Source organism: Panthera tigris, chromosome B4 (genome assembly GCF_018350195.1).
Source record: "Panthera tigris isolate Pti1 chromosome B4, P.tigris_Pti1_mat1.1, whole genome shotgun sequence".
In the NCBI taxonomy this organism is placed as follows: Eukaryota; Metazoa; Chordata; class Mammalia; order Carnivora; family Felidae; genus Panthera; species Panthera tigris.
The window spans coordinates 31,627,973-31,649,759 of NC_056666.1; the positions used below are offsets into that span (position 1 = coordinate 31,627,973).

Genomic DNA, 21,787 nt, shown 5'->3' on the forward strand with positions numbered 1-21,787 from the left:
CACATAAGGGGTTAGTTATAATTATATGAGAGATGTGTGAAAGCCCAGTATAATGTGGTAAATGTTTGGTGGTGATACATGATTGTTGATTGCAACAACATTTTTTCTAAGTTCTATTGGTATGTGTGCTTATGTGTGGAGTGCCTATGACCAGAGATGCATAAGATTGTATGTGTAGGTGAACATAGATGTACATCAGTGTGCCTTGGGAAGTATATATTCCTGCTCATATTGTTGACGTGTTAATAAGTTCTTTTGATTTTGCCCAAATCAAATTTTCATATAATTATAACAATAAGGAAAGTGAGTTTTATAAACTCAGAACTACCCTATGCCCTGAATTGGCTAAATATATTGAGAACTGTCATGTTGTAGAGATCCGTTATTTTAGTTTTCACCCTTTCCTTATAATCATGTTATTATCATGTGACTTGAAAAATGAAACCTTACTTAAAACTCTGACCTTTCTTTTAAGGAGAAATTCCTTATTTTGACTTTCAGGAGTTACCACCATCAAGCTCCAACCTTCTTGAAATATAAATCTTAACTTTAATCAGGCTTCTTTATTTTTTTTAGTATTTCTTTTTTTTAATGTTTATTTACTCTGAGAGAGAGAGAGAGAGAGAGCGAGAGAGCGAGTGAGCAGGGGAGGTGCAGACAGAGACAGAATTCCACTCAGGCCCCACACTGTCAGTGAAGAGCCCAGTGCAGGGCTTGAACCCATGAACTGGGAGATTATGACCTGACCTGAATGAAACCAAGAGTCGGACGCTCAACCAATTGAGCCGCTCAGGCGCCCCTTTACTTTTTTATTTGCTTCTTTGAACCTATCTGATGTCTAACTTGAAGACCTAGCTCAAGTCAGCTGTGGTATTGTGAAGAGGGCAGTGAGGTAGAGATGCTTTATTTTGCCTCTCAATCCCCCGCTGGATTTGTAAGAGTATGTTCAAGGTTGAGATCTTAGGTCTTACGTATCTTATATTTAGTCCTTTCCTGTGAAGCCTCACCTGCCATTCCAATGACTTTCATTTGCATTTCTGTACTATTTATTATCTGTCCCATTCCTTTCCACACATACCTGCTCTACAACTGAAATGTGTATGTCTGTGCTCCTTTTCCTAATGCCAGGTGTGAGCTGCTTTAGTGTAGGTTCTGTGTGTTCTGTTGCTGGATGCTTTGCCAGCAGCTGGTTTAGTACTGCACACACAGACCCTTCAGCACCATTTTTTGATTGAAGGAGGTCATGTATTTTCTGATGCATTTCAGAAACTTTTGTATTATAGGTAGCAACAATTGCAGAGACAGATGAGTCTGCAGATTCAGAAGGTGTAATTGATTCTCATAAACGTAGAGAAATCCTTTCACGAAGACCCTCTTATAGGTAAGTCTCCTACTGTAATGATACTTAAAACAAATTTTTTTTTAATGTTTATTTATTTTAGAGAGAGAGTGCAAGCAGGGGAGGGGCGGAGAGAGAGGAGGAAGACACAGAATCAAAGCAGGCTCCAGGCTCTGAGCTGTCAGCACAGAGTCCGATACGGGGCTCAAACCCACAAACCGCGAGATCATGGCCTGAACTGAAGTCGGACGTTCAACCGACTGAGCCATTCAGGCGCCCCTGTAATGATACTTTTTCCAAAAAAGGAGAATAATTTTATATCAAAGCAGTTAGTCCATTATAGCTTTTTTGTTTTAAACCTCATTCAAATATCTTAATTATTTCTGTTGTTTAATTATGTTTTAGAAAAATACTGAATGAACTTTCCTCTGATGTGCCTGGTGTTCCCAAGATTGAAGAAGAAAAATCAGAGGAAGAAGGAACGCCACCTAACATCGCTACCATGGCAGTACCGACTAGCATATATCAGACTAGCACGGGGCAATACAGTATGTATGCTGCATTCGATATGGTACAGTGCTAGCTTTAACTCTTCTCTAGTTACATTGAAGCAACTTGGGTTCAGCATTAAACTGTTCCATTTTAAAATGCATCATAATATCCAAACTATGTATCATAGAATTAAAAGTAAATGTTAAAGAAGGGAGAGATTTGTACTGACAGCTGTCATATACTTTTGAAAAGTCAAAATTTTTTGACTGAATATAGAAGAAAACTTTTGGGTGAAAATAAAGGGAGGGTTTGCCTATTTATATGTTTATATTCATGTCTAGTAAAAGTTTAAAACTTATCTGTTTTTTGTTGTCTTTATAAGATGCATGTGAACATAAGCTATAAATGTCTGTATTTCATTCTTGTTGGCTTTTGTTACCAACAATTACAATATTATGCTTCCTAATCTAAAAGAGGTACATAATGTTTTCTAAATTATGTTTTAAATGTAATTATGTTTTCACTACTCTTTGTTAATTTGTGCTGCAGCTTTTTCTAGAAGAGAATGGAAAAATGATTTATTTTTAAAAACTGCAGCCATTGGACAGATCATTTTATTTGAAATTTTAAACATCAAAAGCTGTAAATAAACAGATACATTCACATTTAGTCTTGTGCATTTTAATGGGCTGTTAATTCTGTGCTTTTTGCTCTAATTAAAGCACTAATTTTTTCCCAAATCAAGTACATTTGATATACATAAAAATGCTTTAGTAAAAAAACAAGAGCTAGGAAGAAAAGAAAAAAGGGGGAAGAAAAGCCAGAAAAAGGACAGAAAAAAAAAAACCCATCTTTAAAAAAAGCTACTTAGGTAATGGAATATGTGTGGTAATAAGTACTATGTTGGTTTAAATATGATGGTAAGATTTTACATATGTCTTCTGTTTTCCCTTTAAAAAAAAGTAATACCTAGAAAAATTCTCAAATCTTAAGATGTGGCTGTTAAACTATAATCCTTAATATGTGAACAGATCTTATGTAGTCACTAGTTTTTTTAGAGGTTTTTCTTTTGGTGGTGGCAGATTTGCAATATTAAACTAAATCTCCCTTGGTAATTCTGGTTCTTCAGGTAGCTCGTACCATGATACCTAGCAGAATTGGGGTATAATTTGTCCACAGCCTCTATAGGGTGCTGAGTGGACATGTCCAAAGTCAATATTAGGAAAAGGAAACTCCCCACTGTCTCTGTAAAGAGTTACACCTTGAGGTTTTAACTGTTATTTTTCTTGTATTACTTCTCTGATTTAAATGCCTTTTTGTCTGGCCCAGTGGGAATATATGGTGGGAGTTTTAGAACTGTAAGTCAGAATTTGCCAACTGGTATGCCTCTGCAGTGTAGCACACAGGTACGGGAGTGTGAGTGCCTCATGCCTCCATCCCCAAGCGTGGCCCACCAGGGCTTGGAGCTGCTGGAGACTCCTGGCTATTCAGATCTGGCCTTGAGCAGTGGGCTGTGTACATACTATCAGTTTCTATTTGTGATGTGGTAGGAAAAAGGTTGGAAATCACTGATAAAATAATGCTAAGACATCTTAAAGTTTGGGGAACGATCTAAGATGCTGTCACCTTAAATATTTCCTGGCATTTCCCAGTGCTGCTTCAGAGTTTATAGAAGTGGTGATCTCTTTACAAGTGATACAGAGGGGGGTGCTGTAGTTTATTTTGCCTAGTTTATTAGCTGAAAATCTGAAATTGTGAAAACATTGGGTTGAGAGAATTTTGAGGCTACAGATGATGTGGAGGAGGCACTGGGTCCTGCCATTCACTAACTGGATCAGAGAGAGAAGCTTTATTTTCCCATCTCAGGGTCTTTGAATTGGGAATAATACAAAATTGTCAAACTCTGGGCAAAAGGAAATAACAGGTAAAAGTGGGAGAAAGCCAGACATGCTACTTTTGACACAAAACAGAGCTGTAAGGTAGCTATGGCAGTGTCTCCTACATGGTCATTAAACTTTTCCCTCCAGCTAACAACAGAGCCTTTATTTCTTGTGCTCTGAGTGTGTGTGCCTGCAGCAGGGGCTTTGTGTGAAACGTCAGTGTGGGTGTGGGGTGGTCAAGTCAGGAGAATAGCAAGTCAAAAGTTTAGAAGTCGGACGTTTATCTGTTTGCCACATTAGAAGTCATGGACTGTCTTTTATTGAGGTTTCTTTAATTTGGACCCATACACTAGATCCTGGTAGTTATTTTAATTAAAAGCTGTGGTTGTTCTGTATGTGCTGTCTGCAGGTAAAAATTACCAGTTTTATTGGTTCATGAAAAGTGACACTAACTTTGTTAAAAATGCATCTGTTAACACTTAGCGACACTTGCTTAGGTTTATAATTGTTTCTTCTGAAAGGTGAATACTAACATTTAAAGTTTTTAGAAGACATTTACTTTAATTGGAGGGTAAATGTATATTTACATATAGACAAGATCCATTTTAATTAATCGTATTTCTTAGTAGGAATAACTTCACAGATATTAATGCTTTCACGTTGTTCCTGGATATCTAGAAATAGAAACAATTACTGGTTTTTAGACTAGAGGAGTTTATTTTACTAGAATTTTTGGAGATTCTTCTGGGTATCTGTTTTCAAGACCCTTTCATAAAGTTTTACTGTAAAATGTGTTTTTTTTAGGTTTAATTCTTTCTTCAACTTTTATTTGTGGATGACTTTCCCCCAACTTTGTTTATTTTTTCAAAGATTATCATTTTTTTTTAATGCTTATTTATTTTGAGAGAGAGAGAGAGAGCAGGCACATGAGCAGGGGAGAGGCAGAGAGAAAGAGAGAGAAAAAGAGAAAATCTTAAGCAGGCTCCATACCCAGTGTGGGGCCCGACATGGGGCTTTATCCCACGACCCTGGGGATCATGACCTAAACTGAAATCAAGAGTTGGTCGCTTAACCAACTGAACCACCCAGGCTCCCTCAAAGATTATTATTTTAGATTGCTTATTTTTAATTTGGTATAATGAGGAAGTTGGGGTTAAAAACAAAAAGAAATAAACTAAAGGACTTTGTGTGTCAAAGTTGAAGAAATAAAATATAAATGAGTGTACTCAGGCTTTCCCATATATAATCAGTTATATTATTAATAATTGAAAGTTAGCTATATGACAGAAGTAGGCCTTACTGTTTCAACTTACTTTTTTAATCACAGAAACTAAGAAGTGAAAGTTAGAATAGGCTACTCCCAGGGAATAGTAAAAATAACTCTAAATAGGCAGGGATTCATTATTGCAACACCACGTAAAAGACCTACACTTGCAAAATCTTTACTGGAAGTACAGATCTTAGTGATAGGTTCGTTGTATGCCAATTAAGTCATTCTGGCCAAAGAAAATCTTGTATGTCTCAAGAGAATATTTCTGAAAGATAGCAGTTCAGATAATCTCAGAATCAGCAAAGAATGTTACTTGTGCCGAAGACATTTAAGATCTCCATTAAATGAGAGTCATACACATATATCGAGTAAAAGCAACTAAAGACATTTAAGTTTGCAGTTTCTTAATTCATTAAATTTTCTCTAATGAAAAAGGGTTTTTTTTGTTTGTTTTGGGTTTTTGTTTTCTAATCCCTTACTCTGCTATACCTGACCTCTTCTCTTACCAATTAAGGACTATCACCCAAGATTTTTTTTTTTTTTTTCCTAAATGTCCCTTGTCTCCGCTTGCTCCTACTCTATTTTATGATGAACCTTATTAAAATGTGTCTGTATTAACTCATCCTTACTGGAATTCTTACACATTAAAGGTAAGTGGCTCAGTCCAAAATCCATTATAAAAAGAGATCTATGTGAACTTTTTGGGCTGCCTAAAAGAATTTAGAATTCTCAGGAGACCTCTCCTGTGAGTAAACACCAATTCCATTCCCTCATAAAAGGAATTTGCATGATAGGTGCATACATTCTAAAGTAAATGCAGTTGCATTTATAATTCTTAGTAGTGACTTTGCTTAAATTCTCCCAAGATAGCTTTCAAAGCAAACATAGAAGGTATCTGCTTAATGTAAATCTGACTTTTTAATCTTGGTGTTGCTATTGTTACAGCATGAGGCTGTTTTGGTCTTTCTTTAGCTGTATGCACCTCTTGGCTTTCAAGGCACAAGTACTCACAGGTTCTGTTCTATGCTCACTTTTTATTTATTTATTTATTTATTTAAAAAATTTTTAATGTTTTATTATTTATTTTTGAGATAGAGAGAGACAGAGCATGAACGGGGGAGGGTCAGAGAGAGAGGGAGACACAGAATCTGAAGCAGGCTCCAGGCTCTGAGCTGTCAGCACAGAGCCCGACGCGGGGCTCGAACTCACAGACCATGAGATCATGACCTGAGCCGAAGTCGGACACTCAACCGACTGAGCCACCCAGGCGCCCCATCACTTTTTAAATTTAAGTCAGAATTCACTGACTTAGGGTCTGCTGTTCTTTTTTAAAATTAATTCAGTGAAGTTTTATTGACATTTTTTTTTTTTTTTTGCAATTTGGAATAAAGATGGTTTTAAATTCTAATTAAACATTTACATGTTTATGTGTTTGAATTGGCTCCTACATACAAGTTTAGGACTGTAAAGATGTTAGTATCAAGTAGAAAGAAGTCAGATGAAATCTTAATTTAAGTAAATTTTATTCCTTCCTCTTTTGGTTATGAACTCTTTTTTTTAGTTTTCCACCCTTATTTATCTTTCTCTTCTTCATTTATTATGAAGGCTTGAAAGTACTACTTTTTTAAATTAAATATTATTTTTTTACCAAAATCCTCAAATTTTCATCCCACACATAATCTTTTCCTTACTCCTATGATATTAGTAGCTCTAGGGGAGGAGTGCTCAATGGCAATGAGTAGAAGTCACAGATTTTTTAAATACAGGAATTTTAAAGAACTTAATACCTAGACTAGTTGATATATCATACTGGTTACTGTGATGTATGGTAAGTTGGAGATGGGGAAACCATACTTGGGTTAATACGGATTTGAAACCAAATACCATGACTGTATAAGGATGTACACAGAGACATTTGTATAACCACTAAAACCACCTTAGTAGAGCAATATTTAGTGCATTAATGAATTACACTCTAGACATACTCTTCATGTGAGGTCAATGTGCTCAACATTCAACCTGTGTATAGAGTGAGCTACTTAATTATGGGGTATAGCTTACCTGACACTTTAGGAGTAAAAAAAAAAAAAAAAAAAAAAAAAAAAAAAGCTAACTCTCACAGCAACTAGGACAACTACCCTCTACCCACCATTACTACTACCAATAATATGCTAGCAGGCTTGAATCACTTACTAACAGACATTGAAGTAGAATTTAATTGATTATATAATCTACTGTTCAATTTTAATTCAGTTTAGATAATTTTATCAAACTAATGTTTGATGACTTAAAAGAGGAAAATCAGTATGCATATAATCTAAAATAAAAACGCTTTTAATTATGCTTGAGTCCCAATCAGTCTTCGTGGACCAGTGTGAACTCTTCATTGTGATCAGCAGTGTGGCCACAGATATAAGCTTTTATGCCCCAGTTGCATGTGTCATAAGAAAACATTAATAAAGCCTAGGTCCCCAAAGTAAAATTAGTAGGAAATACAAAGGTATTTTAACTTCATTAGTTACTAATGGCCTTCAGAGGGGCCTATCATTTTATTTAAAAATGATTAGCCAGATGTATCTGGGATTTGCTTTGAAATACTCCAGACCAAAAACAGAAAAAAAAAAAAAAAAAGTTTGGGAATGAGTGGGCAGGGAAAATAGATGACACAAAATTCTTTGTACTTCTATGTTTGCTAGAAAATGTCCATAAGTTTTAAAAAAATAATTAGGTAGGGTCTCCTGGGTGGCTCAGTCAGTTGAGAGTCCAACTTTGGCTCGGATCATTGTCTCGTGGCTTGTGGGTTCGAGCCCCGCATCGGGCTCTGTGCTGACAGCTCAGAGCCTGGAGCCTGCTTCGGATTCTGTGTCTCCCTCTCCCTCTGCTTCTCCCCTGATCGTTCTCTGTCTCTCTCTGTCTCTCTCAAAAATAAATGAACATTAAAAAAAATTTAAAAATAATTAAGTAAAACAAAAGATGTGACTAAACTCAGTTAATTTCATCATAAATTTTCCTGCTATGTATCTTGATGTGTGTTTACTGAAAGCACATATTTTGCTATCTTTGAATATTTTGTAGCCTAAAAGTTTGCTCTTCAAATCTTGAATACACACACACACACACACACACACACACACACACACAAAATCTAATTCTAGTATCCTGAAGCATTGGGAAATCTTGTTAATTGTCAAATGAGAGGTAACATTTTGAATGGGAAGATCTTCTGCCATTTGATAATGCCAAAATCAAGAGGGCCTTTGGTATAAAAAATAAAAGCCAGGTTAAAGTACAAGACTTATCAGTAGAAATGTTTTCCCCTAGAGCTAGGTTGTATGCATATGTGTGTTTAGGTTTATTTTCCACATCTAATTATATAATGACCAGAAAATAAAATGCTGAGAGGAACAAATTCTTGATATATCAACTTTTCACTGTGTGAAAGCAAAGAAGTTTTGATGGGAATTATGAGGAAACATTGAAAAAAAAAATAAGAAAATATGGAAAGAAAAAAGTAAGGGTCTTTGTTATCTATTTCATGTTCTTACCCTCAGCAGCAACTACTCTCACCTTAGATTTTTTTTACAAAAGGCTAGTCCCAAAGCTTGCTAATTGCATTGGCATTGAAAATTAAGTTGTAGTTAGAACGTAAAGCCATACTTTATTGAATTCTAGATTCAGGAATGGCTCAGTTGTTTATGATACAGTTTGTCACGAAATGATAACCATCATTCATCGTTAATGCCTGCTATACACTCAGCTTTGTGCTTCTCCCACACTGTGCATACACGGCCGGTGCCTCTTCTTCTGACACTAAACTGTCAACTGAAAACACACATTCAAATATATGATAACATATGAAATTCATTCACATCCAGGCATGAAGATCTGAGGAAGCAATACCTCCTCTTTTTCTTACTTCTCTTTTAAGAAAGTAGGCATAGTTAGGTTTCTTCCAAACGCTTTTATTTATTATAAAGGGTGAACCCTGAGACCCTTGAAATCTTATTTTTAAAATGTGTACAGAGGGGCACCTGGGTAACTTAGTTGGTTAAGCGTATGACGCTTGATTTCAGCTCAGGTCATGATCTCACAGTTTTTTGGATTGAGCTTCATGTTGGGCTTTGCACTGACTGTGTGAAGCCTGCTTGGGATTCTCTCTCCCTCTTTCTCTCTCTGCTTCTCTCCCCCACTTTCTCTCTCTCTTTCTCTCAAAAGTAAATAAACTTTAAAAAATAAAATGTGTACAGAACATAATGCTCTACATGAGCCAGATGAACAAAGGGCTATTACGTGAGTTTCTCAGCCTCAGCACTGTTATCATTCTATAACTGATTCTTCACTGTTTGTCAATCATATCCTAGTGGTGGCCTGTCAAAGAACAAAAACACAGAGAATGCATCTTGCTGAAACCTTTTGAAAATATTAACCCATCTTTCTCTTAATTTAGGCCCTAGAACTAAAGATTTGTCGTTACTCTTTCCAGTAGTTCTGACAGATTTATACAATCTAAATGGGCCTAAACCTAAATGGGCCTAAACCTAAATGGGCCTTTGCTTAGATCCTGGAAAAAAACGATAGAGAATAAGTTGGAAATATTGACATACATTCCCCCACTACTGTAACATTCCTGTAAGGCATTTGCATTGATCTATAGGCCTTGTGTTATTCTGATGTGTTGTTACCTTCATTGTAAATCTAGTGAGCTGATTTATATGTGATTTTTTTTTTTTTTTGAAGGGTTCTACTTAATGTCTGGTACTTAAACTAAAACATAGGGTCATACTATTTATGTTAAACTATACTGAAGTCTCGGATATTTTAACAGGAATTGAAATTGAATTACCATTGAATTGAATTAGAGTAAAATTCAAAAAGAAAACATTTGATCCGTTCTTTGGAAACTTTTGGTTAATATGTTAACTTTTAAACATGGCTGGCAGGTCTCAGTGTTCAGAGGAAGTCTACCTCATTATCTGCTGCTATGAGCTGCAGTTATTCAGGACATTTGGTAGACATAAATATTGTAGCACAAATTCTTTCAGTAGTTATTTTTTAAGATCCTTTCCAATGTAACATTTTATATTTCATATTTTATATTTCATCACATAGTCAAAATGGTAAAGGTTGCAGTTTTGTAGACTTAAGTTTTAAAACCAAAATATATAGTAATATAGGTTCCATTAAAAGCTACTTTCTTGGGGCGCCTGGGTGGCTCAGTCGGTTAAGTGTCCGACTTCAGCTCAGGTCATGATCTCGCGATCTCGCGGTCTCGGTCTGTGAGTTCGAGCCCCGCGTCAGGCTCTGGGCTGATGGCTCGGAGCCTGGAGCCTGCTTCCGATTCTGTGTCTCCCTCTCTCTCTGCTCCTCCCCCGTTCATGCTCTGTCTGTCTCTCTGTCTCAAAAATAAATAAACGTTAAAAAAATAAAAAATAAAAAAAAAAAGCTACTTTCTTTTGATAGGTTAGAAAGTAGTTAGCTGAATGAAGGTATAAATTCATTGTAGTTGTGATGCTCGATAGAATTGCACTGACCGTGTTTTAAATATTAGAAGAATGCTATTTATCTATAACTAAAAACATCTGGAAGAGTGGAGAAAATCAAGAAGCTGAACTTTCTCCCTGTCTGCATCTCCACTCTTCCTCTTAAATAATTTAGTTGGTTGGATACCACGGAGGAGGGAAACTCCGTGGGTTCTATGTATTTCAAATAATTCTGAATATAACATATCTTCAAGGGTTGATGAGATTTTTCAGAGTGTTTTCCCATGAAGAAGGACCTCCCTATCAATTCAGCATAGAGAAATAAGGGTAACTTGAGAATGAGGAGTGTTGGTAATTAATATGCCCGCAGTATATTCTTCCAATACGGGATTATTAAAAATGAATCTTGAAATTCTCTAATATTTCTTTTCTCTTTCTGTTAAGTTGCTATAGCCCAAGGTGGAACAATCCAGATTTCTAACCCAGGATCTGATGGTGTTCAGGGACTACAGGCATTAACAATGACAAATTCAGGAGCTCCTCCTCCAGGTGCTACAATTGTACAGTACGCAGCACAGTCAGCTGATGGCACACAGCAGTTCTTTGTCCCAGGCAGCCAGGTTGTTGTGCAAGGTACATTTTATTAATCTAATACATTTAGAATACACTATCACACCATTTAGTGGTGATTTTATAGTTTTATGAAATATACAGGAGGCAGATTTGGGGTGGGGGGAGGCACTTTAAAAGGCTTGAAGAGGGAATATTTTAGTACGTTAAACAAGCTAAATTATATGATTTTTACTTTTTCGTGGGCTTTATTGGCTCTAAAGAGAGGTTCCAATCAGGGTGGCATGATGGGGAAAAAGGACTTGGACACATGAGAGAATTTTTTAATTAATTAAATATCCTTTCTCTGGGGGTTATAAATATTATACCTAATACATATTTTTATTACCTGGTCTATGAAGATTTAAGTATCCAGTGCATGGTGTACTGAATTGGGGGTTTTCCCCAGATGTTACACTCAAGTCTAAGTTCTAGACATCTCATTCCAAAACAAATGCTGATATTTGTTTCTCTAGACCATTCTAGGTATCCACTCTATTTCATATGGAAGTAGTGACATAAAATAGTTGGGATGTAGCCCTAAGCTTTCAGGGTAACCTAAGATTTCAGTTAAATTCAAGTTATACATTGTTTTAATATCATTCATTTGTGCTCATAATAACTATAATGTGTTTAATACAACTTGCAAAAACCCTATATTTTAATTTAATAACTCTATTCCTCTTGGCATTTGCTTAGACGTTCGATGTAGCACTAATTTTAAGGGGGGTAATATTCATTCTTTTGGTTTGAAAGTCTTGCAAGTGTGGAAAAAAAGCAGATTCTGACTGACGAGTCTCTTGATAATTAGCTTTACCGTTAGGTGTTTTGGAGGTTAATGTGGACTATAATAAAAGTATATGAAGAACTGAAGGAGTTCATTTATGGAGTAAAAAAATCCATAGTACTTCCCTAGTATTTTGTTTTCTTTACTTTGTAAAATCAAAATCATCTGTTTTATTTCCCGATTCCCATGAACCCTCTATGTCTAAATAAATAATCATAAAAAGTCATCATTTCTTCTAATTTATCTTTTTTTATGTGGAAAATCTACTGTAAACCTGATATTTTAACATAAGGAGAGTTTAAAAATGTTTTGTGTTTTGCATAGATAATACAATAATGAGTTTTGTGCTTTTGGGGTTTTATTGAAGGAATCTTCTCTTCTGTAAGCCAAAGACATTTTTCTATACTAGTTATATTAGCTTTATAGCTTTACCTTTCACATTTATGTCCTTAGTCCACCCCAGGTCCACTTCTGTATATGGTATTAGGTGGGAATTCACTGTCATTTTTCTCCACATATGGAGCCAGTTTTCTCCTACTAATGGCTTACCCTTTCCCCATTAACTTGTGGGGCAATGTTAATTATATAGTAAGTTCTCATGTATTCTCAGATCTGTTTCGGAACTGTCTATTTTGTACTATTGGTCTCCTTTTCTGTATGCCAGTACCATACTGATTTGTTCTCAAACAGAACAAGTTTCCCTTTTTTATCTTAAAAAAAAAAATTCTATTAGTGCTGATTTAGCTTGTATGACCCATTATTCTTCCATATGCATTTAGAACAAATTTGAGTTTCTAAATAATGATACAATAATAAAACCAACAATGAGGTTGCATTTAACTTATAGATTAATTTAGGGGAAACTGAAGTCTTTTTTTTTAATTCAAATATAATTGACATATATCATTAGTTTCAACTGTACTGGTTTGACATTTGTTTAAAATACAGTAAGTGATTACAAGTAAGTCTAGTTAACATCCATCACCACAGTTACAAATTGCTTTTTTCTTGTGATGAGAACTGTTAAGATTTAGTCTCTTAGCAATTTTCAAATAGGTGACATAGTATTATTAACCGTAGTCACCATGCTGTACATTATATCCCCAGGACTTTTTTGTACCTTTTGATCCCCTTCACCCATTTTACACCCTTCCTGCCAGCACCTCCCTGGTGCCAGCACCTGCCATCTCTGGCAGTCACCAGTCTGTTCTCTGTATCTGAGTTCTGGGTTTTTTGTTGTTGGTGGTGAAGATTCCACTTGCAAGTACCATCATACAGTGTCTTTCCTTTGTCCGACTTCACCTAGCTTATTGCCTTCAAGTTCCACCCATGTTGTCACAGATAGCAAGATTTCCTTCTCTTATGTATAATAATAATCCAGTGTGTGTGTGTGTGTGTGTGTGTGTGTGTGTGTGTGTGTGTACACATACTACATTTTCTTTATCCACTCACCTATCAATGGACACTTAGGTTGCTTCCATATCTTGGCTATTGTAAATAATGCTGCAATGAACATGGGAGTGAATATATCTTTTCCAGTTAGTGTTTTTGTTTTCTTCAGGTAAATACCCAGTAGTACAATTGCTGAATCATAGGGTAGTTCTATTTTTAACTTATTGAGGAACTTCCATACTGTTTTCTATAGTGCTGCACTGATTTACATTCCTACCAACAGTGTACAAGGGTGAGGGAGAACTGAGGTCTTCATAATGTTAAACTGACCTATTCCAAAGCACAGAATGTCTCATTTATGTAGATCTTATTTTAACTTTTTTTAACAGTTGAAAATTTTCTGAATGGAAGTCTTCCATATTCTTTGTTAAGTTAGTTCCTAAATGCTTTATGGTTTTTGTTGCTAGTATGAATGATACATTCTTCAGTAGTTGCTGGTGTAGGGAAATATCACTAACTTTTTAAAAAGTTTTTTTTATTTATTAATCTTGCCAAACTGAAAATTACTTCTAGTAACGTGCATATTCTTTGTGAATCTATCTCTGATAGTATGTGAATGTTTATATCAAATACTAGTAAGATGTTTGTTTCTTCTCTTTCAGGCTTTATTCCTTTTGTTTTCTTTTTTGTCTTTTCCTTTTTTGCCCTTTCCTTTTTCTCCCTTCTGTTTAAAATACTGGTGGGTAGGAGTTCCACTTCTATGTTCAATACAGGGTCAGTGGGCATTCTCATGTTCCTCCCTATCACCTTACATCCTGTCATTCCTTTGGAAGGTCACAGCAATTTGTGAGTTCTCAGACCTTTTCTAGATTGATCCCTCAGCAGTATTTAACACGGTTGACTTCTGCTTCCTTCACTTTCCTGATACTGCATTCTTACCATTTTTTCTTCTCTTTCTTCTACATCTCTTTCAGTCTCCTTGGTTGGTCCAGTCTTCTGCTGCTCATCTCTTCAGTGTTAGTGGTGTTAGTCAAGATTGAATCCTGGGCCCTCTTTCATCTGACTTGAGCACTCTGCCTGACCATGGCTTCAGTTCAATGTGACCATGCCCCTGATTCCAGCTGGCTACTTAGAGGTTCCACACACATCTCTTGACTTTTTAAGACCAAAACCACATCCATTTTCCCCACCCCAGTTCTCCTTTGGTTTACCCTATTTCAGCAATGAACTACTGCCCAGCCTGTTGCTTCAGGCTAGAAACCCGTGTGTCATCCCTTCTTCCTCCCAGCCAAACCACACATCTCTCCACACCTCTCCACTCTGTCCTCATTCTACTTCCGGCTACCGTCCCCTCTGACCTGTCATTCCCTCTGCCAGGTGGCTGCCCTGAAGCTGGTAGTTGTGGAGTAGCTTCCTGATTTTCCTAATCATGCTAGAGGTGGCAGATCCCTTTTTGGCCCAGTTTTTTTGAGAATCGTTCCTGAAAGTTCAGGCTCCCTTTCTTCATCCCTCTCAGTAATTCTGGGAGCTACTAATAATCCTTAAAAACAAAAGTCTCTGCCTTCAACCTTTTCTTTTTTCCATTTTACTCTCACTTCTGCAGTTCAGAGTGGTATTTCTAAAATTCAGATCTAATCATGTCAGTCTCCTGTTCAGAATTCTTCAGTGATTGCCTGTTTCTTGTTAGACAAAGTCCAAAATCTTTAACACCCAAATTGCTGCTTGATCTAGGCCTTGCTTCCTTTACTAGACTTCTCCCTCTTTTGTAATGCAGCTGTGTGCTGGTTTTCTTTAATTTTCTGTGCTGTGCCATGCTCTCTCACCTTTCCAGGGCTTCACACTTAGCCATTGGCCTGACAGGAGCACTTATGCCCATCATTTGCAGTATTTGGGCTTCATCTTAGATAGTATGTCCTCCAGAAAGCCTTGCCCGATCCTGCAGATCTGGTTCAGGTAATGTGCGGTCAGTTCCTACTGTACCTTCTTAGACTACGTGAGACATGCTTAGACAGTAACTTCTGTTTCGATAGGGATCCTTAGTACCTAGCACAGTCCCTGGCATATGATAAATGTTTAATAACTATTTATTAAATGAAAGTGAAATTCTCTTCTTCTGTGAAAATGTTATTAGTTCTATGTGCTGGTTAACTGAGTTTATCTGGTCCATGGAATGTATTAAAACTTCACTAACAGCAGTAATCAACCAAACAGCGAACTTCCTTCTTTCCTTTCTTTCCTTCACCTTTTTTTATACTAATATTTATTGAACACCTAAGTGCCAATTTAAAGAAATTAGATTAAAATCAATTTGAACTTTCTGAAATTGGTAATAAAATTGACCAGTACCCTTGAACCCAAACCGTTAGGTAGGGCTGGAATGGAAAAGAGTCTGTCATGGAGCCTCTGATTGGGATCGATGTCCGGGTTGATCTCCAGACTTTCTTACTTAACTAGATGTCTTCAGTTCATGTGCTTTGGAGAATTAGTAGAATCTTGAATACTCCCAGAAATTCCACCTCCATCTGAGTATAAAGTCCTGCCTTTATTAAAAAGTGCTTAGTTGAATAAGGCAAAAATGTGGTGGAATGCCCTTTCGTTGGCATAAGGTTAGGTTGAATTCTAATCATGTAAGCGAATGGGTTTTATTCAACCCACTGGAGAAGATAAAAGTCCTGAGTGCCGTGTCACTTATTTTTGTGTAGTAGACATGCAAATCATTTCTTTTCCCAGACTATGGTCTGTTATATGGAACAAGACCTAATTTTTTGTCTAACCTTGCCACTGTTAAATCTCCTGTAATGATCTAGCTCTTCATGCACTGAACATTCATTAAGTGATCCAAATAACATTTGGCATTAAAATAAAAATTATGAGGGGCACCTGGGTGGCTCAGTTGGTTAAGCGTTCGACTTTGGCTCAGGTCATGATCTCGCAGTTTGTGAGTTCGAGCCCTGCATCAGGCTCTGTGCTGACAGCTTGGAGCCTGGAGCCTGCTTTGGATTCTGTGTCTCCCTCTGTTTCTGGCCCTCCCCCACTCACACTCTATCTCTCTCTGTCTCTCTCTCAAGAATAAATAAACATTAAAAAAATTTTTTTAAGAAAAATTATGAGTAGTAATTGTGATTTATTTATGAATTTTTTTTTAAATCCCCGAATTCTTTTCATGGGATTTTAACTTAATAAAATAATTGAGCCTCATGAAGTTGCTGTTTTGTGGGTCAAAAAGATCAAATAGCAAATTCCTGTGGTTCAAACTAATATTTATGGAAGAATGCTACATAATAGTGGTTACATTTGGCACAGTGAATTTTTTAAATGTATTTACTCCTTTTAAGTGAAATTAGCAAATTCTGTGTCACCTTAGGAACAGCTGGATTTTATGGTGCTGTAGCAATAGTACAACGAATAAAACTGTTAAGTGAACGAAGGTGGATGGATATTTCTTTCTTGATGAATTTAGAAGTGTCTAAGAAATACATTTCTGTGTATTTCACAATGTTTTTCTGGGCTGATTATCAGGTTTTTGTTGTTTTTAATCTCCATGTTTTTTCTCCTAAGTTACGAAAAATGTAGTTTATACCTCGTTGTTTTTCTAGAAACCTTGGATAGAACAATAATAAAGAAGTTAGTTGCTCCATAAGAAACAATCTTTGAACTTAATGCTAATGAGTTGGGGTTTTTTTTTGTTTTGTTTTGGTTTTTTTGCCAGAGCCACCACAGATTTCTATGTAAAAATAAGAAACAAAAACATTAATATGGTTTATTACAGGAAGGTTTTTTATAGGGGTTTGGTTTCATTGAGCTCCTCTGTGACAAAGCAAATTGATGGCAGTGATAGGCTAATGATGTCATTGTGATGTCAGTTACTCCTACTTATCCTGCACATGCTTGCTAGTTTGGAACACTGTATGTGGACCTGTGATAGGGGAGGCAAGACAGTTCTGTATGCAGAAGCCCATCATGGCTGTAACTGGAGATGAAACAGGTAAGGATTTTAAAGAGAGATTTAAATTAATTCTGATTTTTTTTTGAAGTTTAGAAAAATGAGGACCCTCAGTGTTTCAAAAAGTGCTAATTTTCTATTAGCTGAGGGGTAAGAAGTTTCCTTTAATATGTATCTGTATGTATTCAACACACTCTGTTAAAGCATCTTAGTGTAAGTGCTTCTTTGCTCAGCATATCGTTTGTTTGACCAAGGCAGTAATCCTGTCTCTCGTCTTCCACATACTGCTTTACTAAAATAAGCTGTTACTTCATCTGCAACCTGTTGCAAATCCAATGCAGCTACAAGTTAAACATACGTAGTGTTCAACTTGTAAAAAATTAAGCTTCCGATTTCATTGTTGTGTACAAACGTTGCTCCAAAACAGAATAGGAAAACCCATCGTGTTAGGGGTGTTTGTGTGCCTACTTGTTTCTTTCCTCCTGTATTTAAAATGGTCTGTACCTCAGCTAATCGAGTTCAAAGAGCTGACGTCACTACATTTCCTGGAATCGTGTTCCGCAGGGAAGTGGAAAAGTTAAACTCCAAGCGAGCTGCACATTGACGTCAGCCCCGAGTCATGCTGTGATTTAGTCAGTTCCTTTCTGCTTTGTCAAGTGCTGCTGACAGATTTAGAGCTGTTAACTAGCTCGCCGCTGCCACTATCTCCAAGATCGCTCTTAGACTGAATAGCTTTTCTCGTAAGCCTTACTTTAACATTTCTCTTGATCTTGAGGTAAGTATCTGCTTGACGAGGGGGAACGCTTTGTGAAACCTGTAATGCTTGGCTGAGCAGAACTCCGCAGCCGTCTGTCCCGCTGTGGACGGACGTGGGAAGGCTGCGCCTCCTGCTCAGGCCGCCCGGCACGTGCCCGGGGAGAGGTGGGCTCAGGAGCTCCAGGGTTTCCGTACCCTTTGGTGGCTCCCGGCACTTGCTAGTCAGAGTGCCCTCTAGTGCTCAGTCAGGGAAGTGCTGGGCTTAAATTGTTTCCCACCCCGTCACAGTGCTTTAAAGTTGTGGTCTGAAATCCTTCCGTGGTTTGCTTTTCTTAAGTACAGGTAATGATTCTGACTTAGTTACTAATATCCTGTATGTGGTTGCATCGTTGTTTATTCAGGGATGTCTCATTTCTAACTCTGTTCTGAATTTGCACTTGAATTCCTGTAGAATGGATGATTATGAACAGCTTCACCACGGTTTAGTTTTTCAGAGTTAGTGGGTCTCGGTTCTCTTCCTAGATGAGAACATTCCATTGTTTTGAGCAGCTAAAACCGGTATTAAAGCGTTTTGAAAATTATCTTGAGGCACTATTATTTTTCTCAGGAGTTTTTATGAAATTTTAGAGAAGCTATAGATTACAGAAGTTCTCAAATAACAAATTTATTGTAAGATATAGATGGACTTAATCTCAAATACTACATGTCATATGCTAGAAGCAAAAGGCATTTTGTGCATATGTTTATTTGCTAAAAATTTTAATTGGTTTATATCTTTCTTACTTTTAATTCCAATTCTCATGTCTAACCATGAGAGAAAAGTAAAATATAAAAGATTTGAAAATACACAGAATATATTTAAAGATGAAAGTTAAAGGTAAAAATTTGCATATATTTTTAACCATTGTTTGTAAATAAGTGAACATTTTTATACATTTATGTGACAAAATGAGCATGCACCATCCTTGAATGGATTTTTTTTCACAGTTTTATTCATAATGGTTAAACATGAGTTAGTTTTTCCAAATTAAAAATTTCCAAATGCTAAAACTAAAAAATGTCAAACTTTTTTCACAAGACCTCATTTAGTTTTGGAAATCATTATTTTTAGAATCTGATTAGTTTTCACAGAACCAATTCTATTTTGAAATGCTGTTTAAAAATGAGAAACTTTTTTTTTTTTTTTTTTTTTTTTTGAAGAACCCAAAGAGCATAGGGTTTAAGAGACTTTTTTGAAAGAATAGTAGAGCAGCTTTAGGACCCACCTTTGGATTATATCATTTTGGGCTACTTGTGTGGATTGGTGAACCAAATGGATTGATCTAGATATTTGGCTTATGCACTTTTTTTACCATGGCCCACATTTTACATCATGATGCAGTAGACCTGTGTGTGTGTGTGTGTGTGTGTGTGTGTGTGTGTGTGCATAAAACAAATTTTAAAAATAATGCTTATCTTTACATATAGTAAAGATGATGTACTTTTCTATTTTTTTTTTTAATTGCTATTCTTGGCTCATGAAATTGATTTTATAGCTTACTAATGGGCTACAACTTGTAGTTTGAAAAACTGATATAGACCAAAATCAGGTTCCTAACAATGACTGGTCTGGGAAGAGTTTTTATGAGTTTTTAATGTTTAAAATTGAGAGAGAAAGAGAGAGCACAAGCAGAGGAGGAGCAGAGAGAGAGGGAGACACAGAATCTGAAGCAGGCTCCAGGCTCTGAGCTGTCAGCACAGAGCCCGATGTGGGGCTCGAACCCATGAACTCCCAACTCATGGATCCTGACCTGAGCTGAAGTTGGACACTTAACCGACTGAGTCACCCAGGAGCCCCTAGGAGTATTTACTTATAGGATCATAGAATCAAAGGCAGAAAGCGAATACCTAAGGTTTATAGAATTGTATTATTGATTCTTTTGGGTATAGTCTAATTTTTTGTTAGAAATAGTTTTTGGCTTTATTCATAAGCTGATTATGTTAAGAGCCTAATTCCATATGTTTTAGTCTCTGAGTCTAAAAAATTCTAATATGTTGTATTCAGCCTGGATTTCTGAACTGTTAGAAACAAACGTTCCAACTTATTCATATTTGGAAAATAATATCTTAGTTAATATTTGATGCATGAGAATAAGAATACGTTTCACGTTGTGAAAGGGGGGTACTTGAAAAGGTTTTCGTTTGGGAATTTTCACATAAAGAATGGTTTGGATTAGGTGTAACAGCTTAAATTTGGTAGCAAAGCAAGTTATAATTATGTTGTAAGTGGGGAAAAAACCCCAAGTCATTTATCTACCTTAAGTTTTAATTAAACTCCAAATGTGTATGGAGGTTTACTGACATTTCTATTGTGCTATTTTCCCACTATTTTTGAAAAAATTTCAGTGAAATATTATTTGGGATGATTGTAAAACTCTGCCTGGTTTTATTTGCCTATATGACTATATCACCTAATAAAATAATTATACTTTGCATTTATGTAAGCATGAAAATAAAAAAATAACAATGTTGCAGTATACGTACAAATACAAATGTGGTCAGTGCTATCAAAGAAACTATCAGATCATGAGAGACCTATAGGAAGCAGGTAATATAGGTTAAGGTAGGCCTCACTGAAGAAACTATATTTAAATACCCAAAAGGAGAAGCATTTTCCATGTATTCTTACTGATGCACTCCGAGCAGATACTATTATGTTCATTTTTTGTATGACAACATGGATCAGTGTGGTAAATAACTCTTCCAAGTTTACAAAGCTAACAAGTGGTGAACCAGTTTGGATCTTCAGACTTCCAGAACAGACCTTGTCTCGTTCTGTTTCCACAGAACATTCACACAGAACATTGCTCCACAAAGGTCACCTGAGAAATTAATGCTAATGTTAGATGTTAATGTTAATGTTAATGTTAGATGAGTTACCTATCACAGAATACTACATGCTAGTTATAAAACATACAAAATTAGGTTAGCATCATTTTAAGTAGTCAAAGTGGATTTTTTCTAGAGTATTTATTATTACTCTCATAGGACAATAGAGTGTATTTGCTATGATATAGAACCTTTAATTTCAATATTTATAATTTCTCATCTACGTAAACTTTTTTTGACTCAAGATTTTCACTTAAACAATTCAGGAAGTTCCCTCTATGTACCTTAAAGTAAAAATATTTAATGGCTTAATTCTTTGTGGTCTATGTGTCATAGTTATCGTAACAAGTTTGAAAATGTTCAGTGTTTAAACAGTCATGTTTATATAGGGTTTAATTTTCCTGGGAAAAGTAGAGCGGTGGAGAAGGAACAGTCTCTGACAGTGTGAGACACCAGGCAAGGACACAACTGATTTGCACATTGGGAACACTGGTGTGGTGGTAGGAGAGGAGTGAACCAAATGAGAAAAGTGAAGACATCGGTAGCTTCTTGGAGCTACAGAAAAAGTCCCCCGCTGTATAAGTATGACTTCAAACTTACCTCTATTGCTTGTTCCTTAGGTATATTTGGGATTAGGGACACCTAGCAAAGTGACACATGAAGGTAGGAAGCTCCATTTATAAGAATGTTGTTATTCAGTTAATGCGGTCAGTACTGCAGAGATCTCAATAAGATATATACACAAGCAAGATCACCACCATTTGGGATGCGGAAAAGTTGTTCCACTTTGAAAGCTATCAGGATAGGCATTTGGCTGAATTTCTTATTTCTGTCTTTGTTAGGAAGAAACAAACACCTCTTTGACTTGTGAGGCTTTTCATTGTCTTATTGCCAGTCTGATGAGCTTGCACCATTTGGTTATTTGTATTTCTCCACCTTTGAGGTTCCATTCTAAATGATTATAAACATTG

At 36.3% G+C, this 21,787-nt stretch overlaps 1 protein-coding gene across 22 annotated transcripts in view; it reads left to right on the forward strand.

Moving 5' to 3' along the window:
• CREM (cAMP responsive element modulator) overlaps window positions 1-21,787 on the forward strand; it is a 71,964-nt gene that overhangs the window by 39,308 nt on the left and 10,869 nt on the right. For 13 of the 22 annotated variants that reach the window (XM_042991443.1, XM_042991447.1, XM_042991438.1 and 10 more), the window contains 3 exons: window positions 1,284-1,381; window positions 1,745-1,887; window positions 10,906-11,094. In XM_042991443.1, coding sequence (XP_042847377.1) covers window positions 1,284-1,381; window positions 1,745-1,887; window positions 10,906-11,094 — 430 coding nt within the window. Of the gene's footprint in view, window positions 1-1,283; window positions 1,382-1,744; window positions 1,888-10,905; window positions 11,095-17,116; window positions 17,235-17,789; window positions 17,968-21,787 lie in introns of those variants that run through there. The other 9 variants (XM_042991450.1, XM_042991449.1, XM_042991448.1 and 6 more) reach the window with 6 other exon arrangements.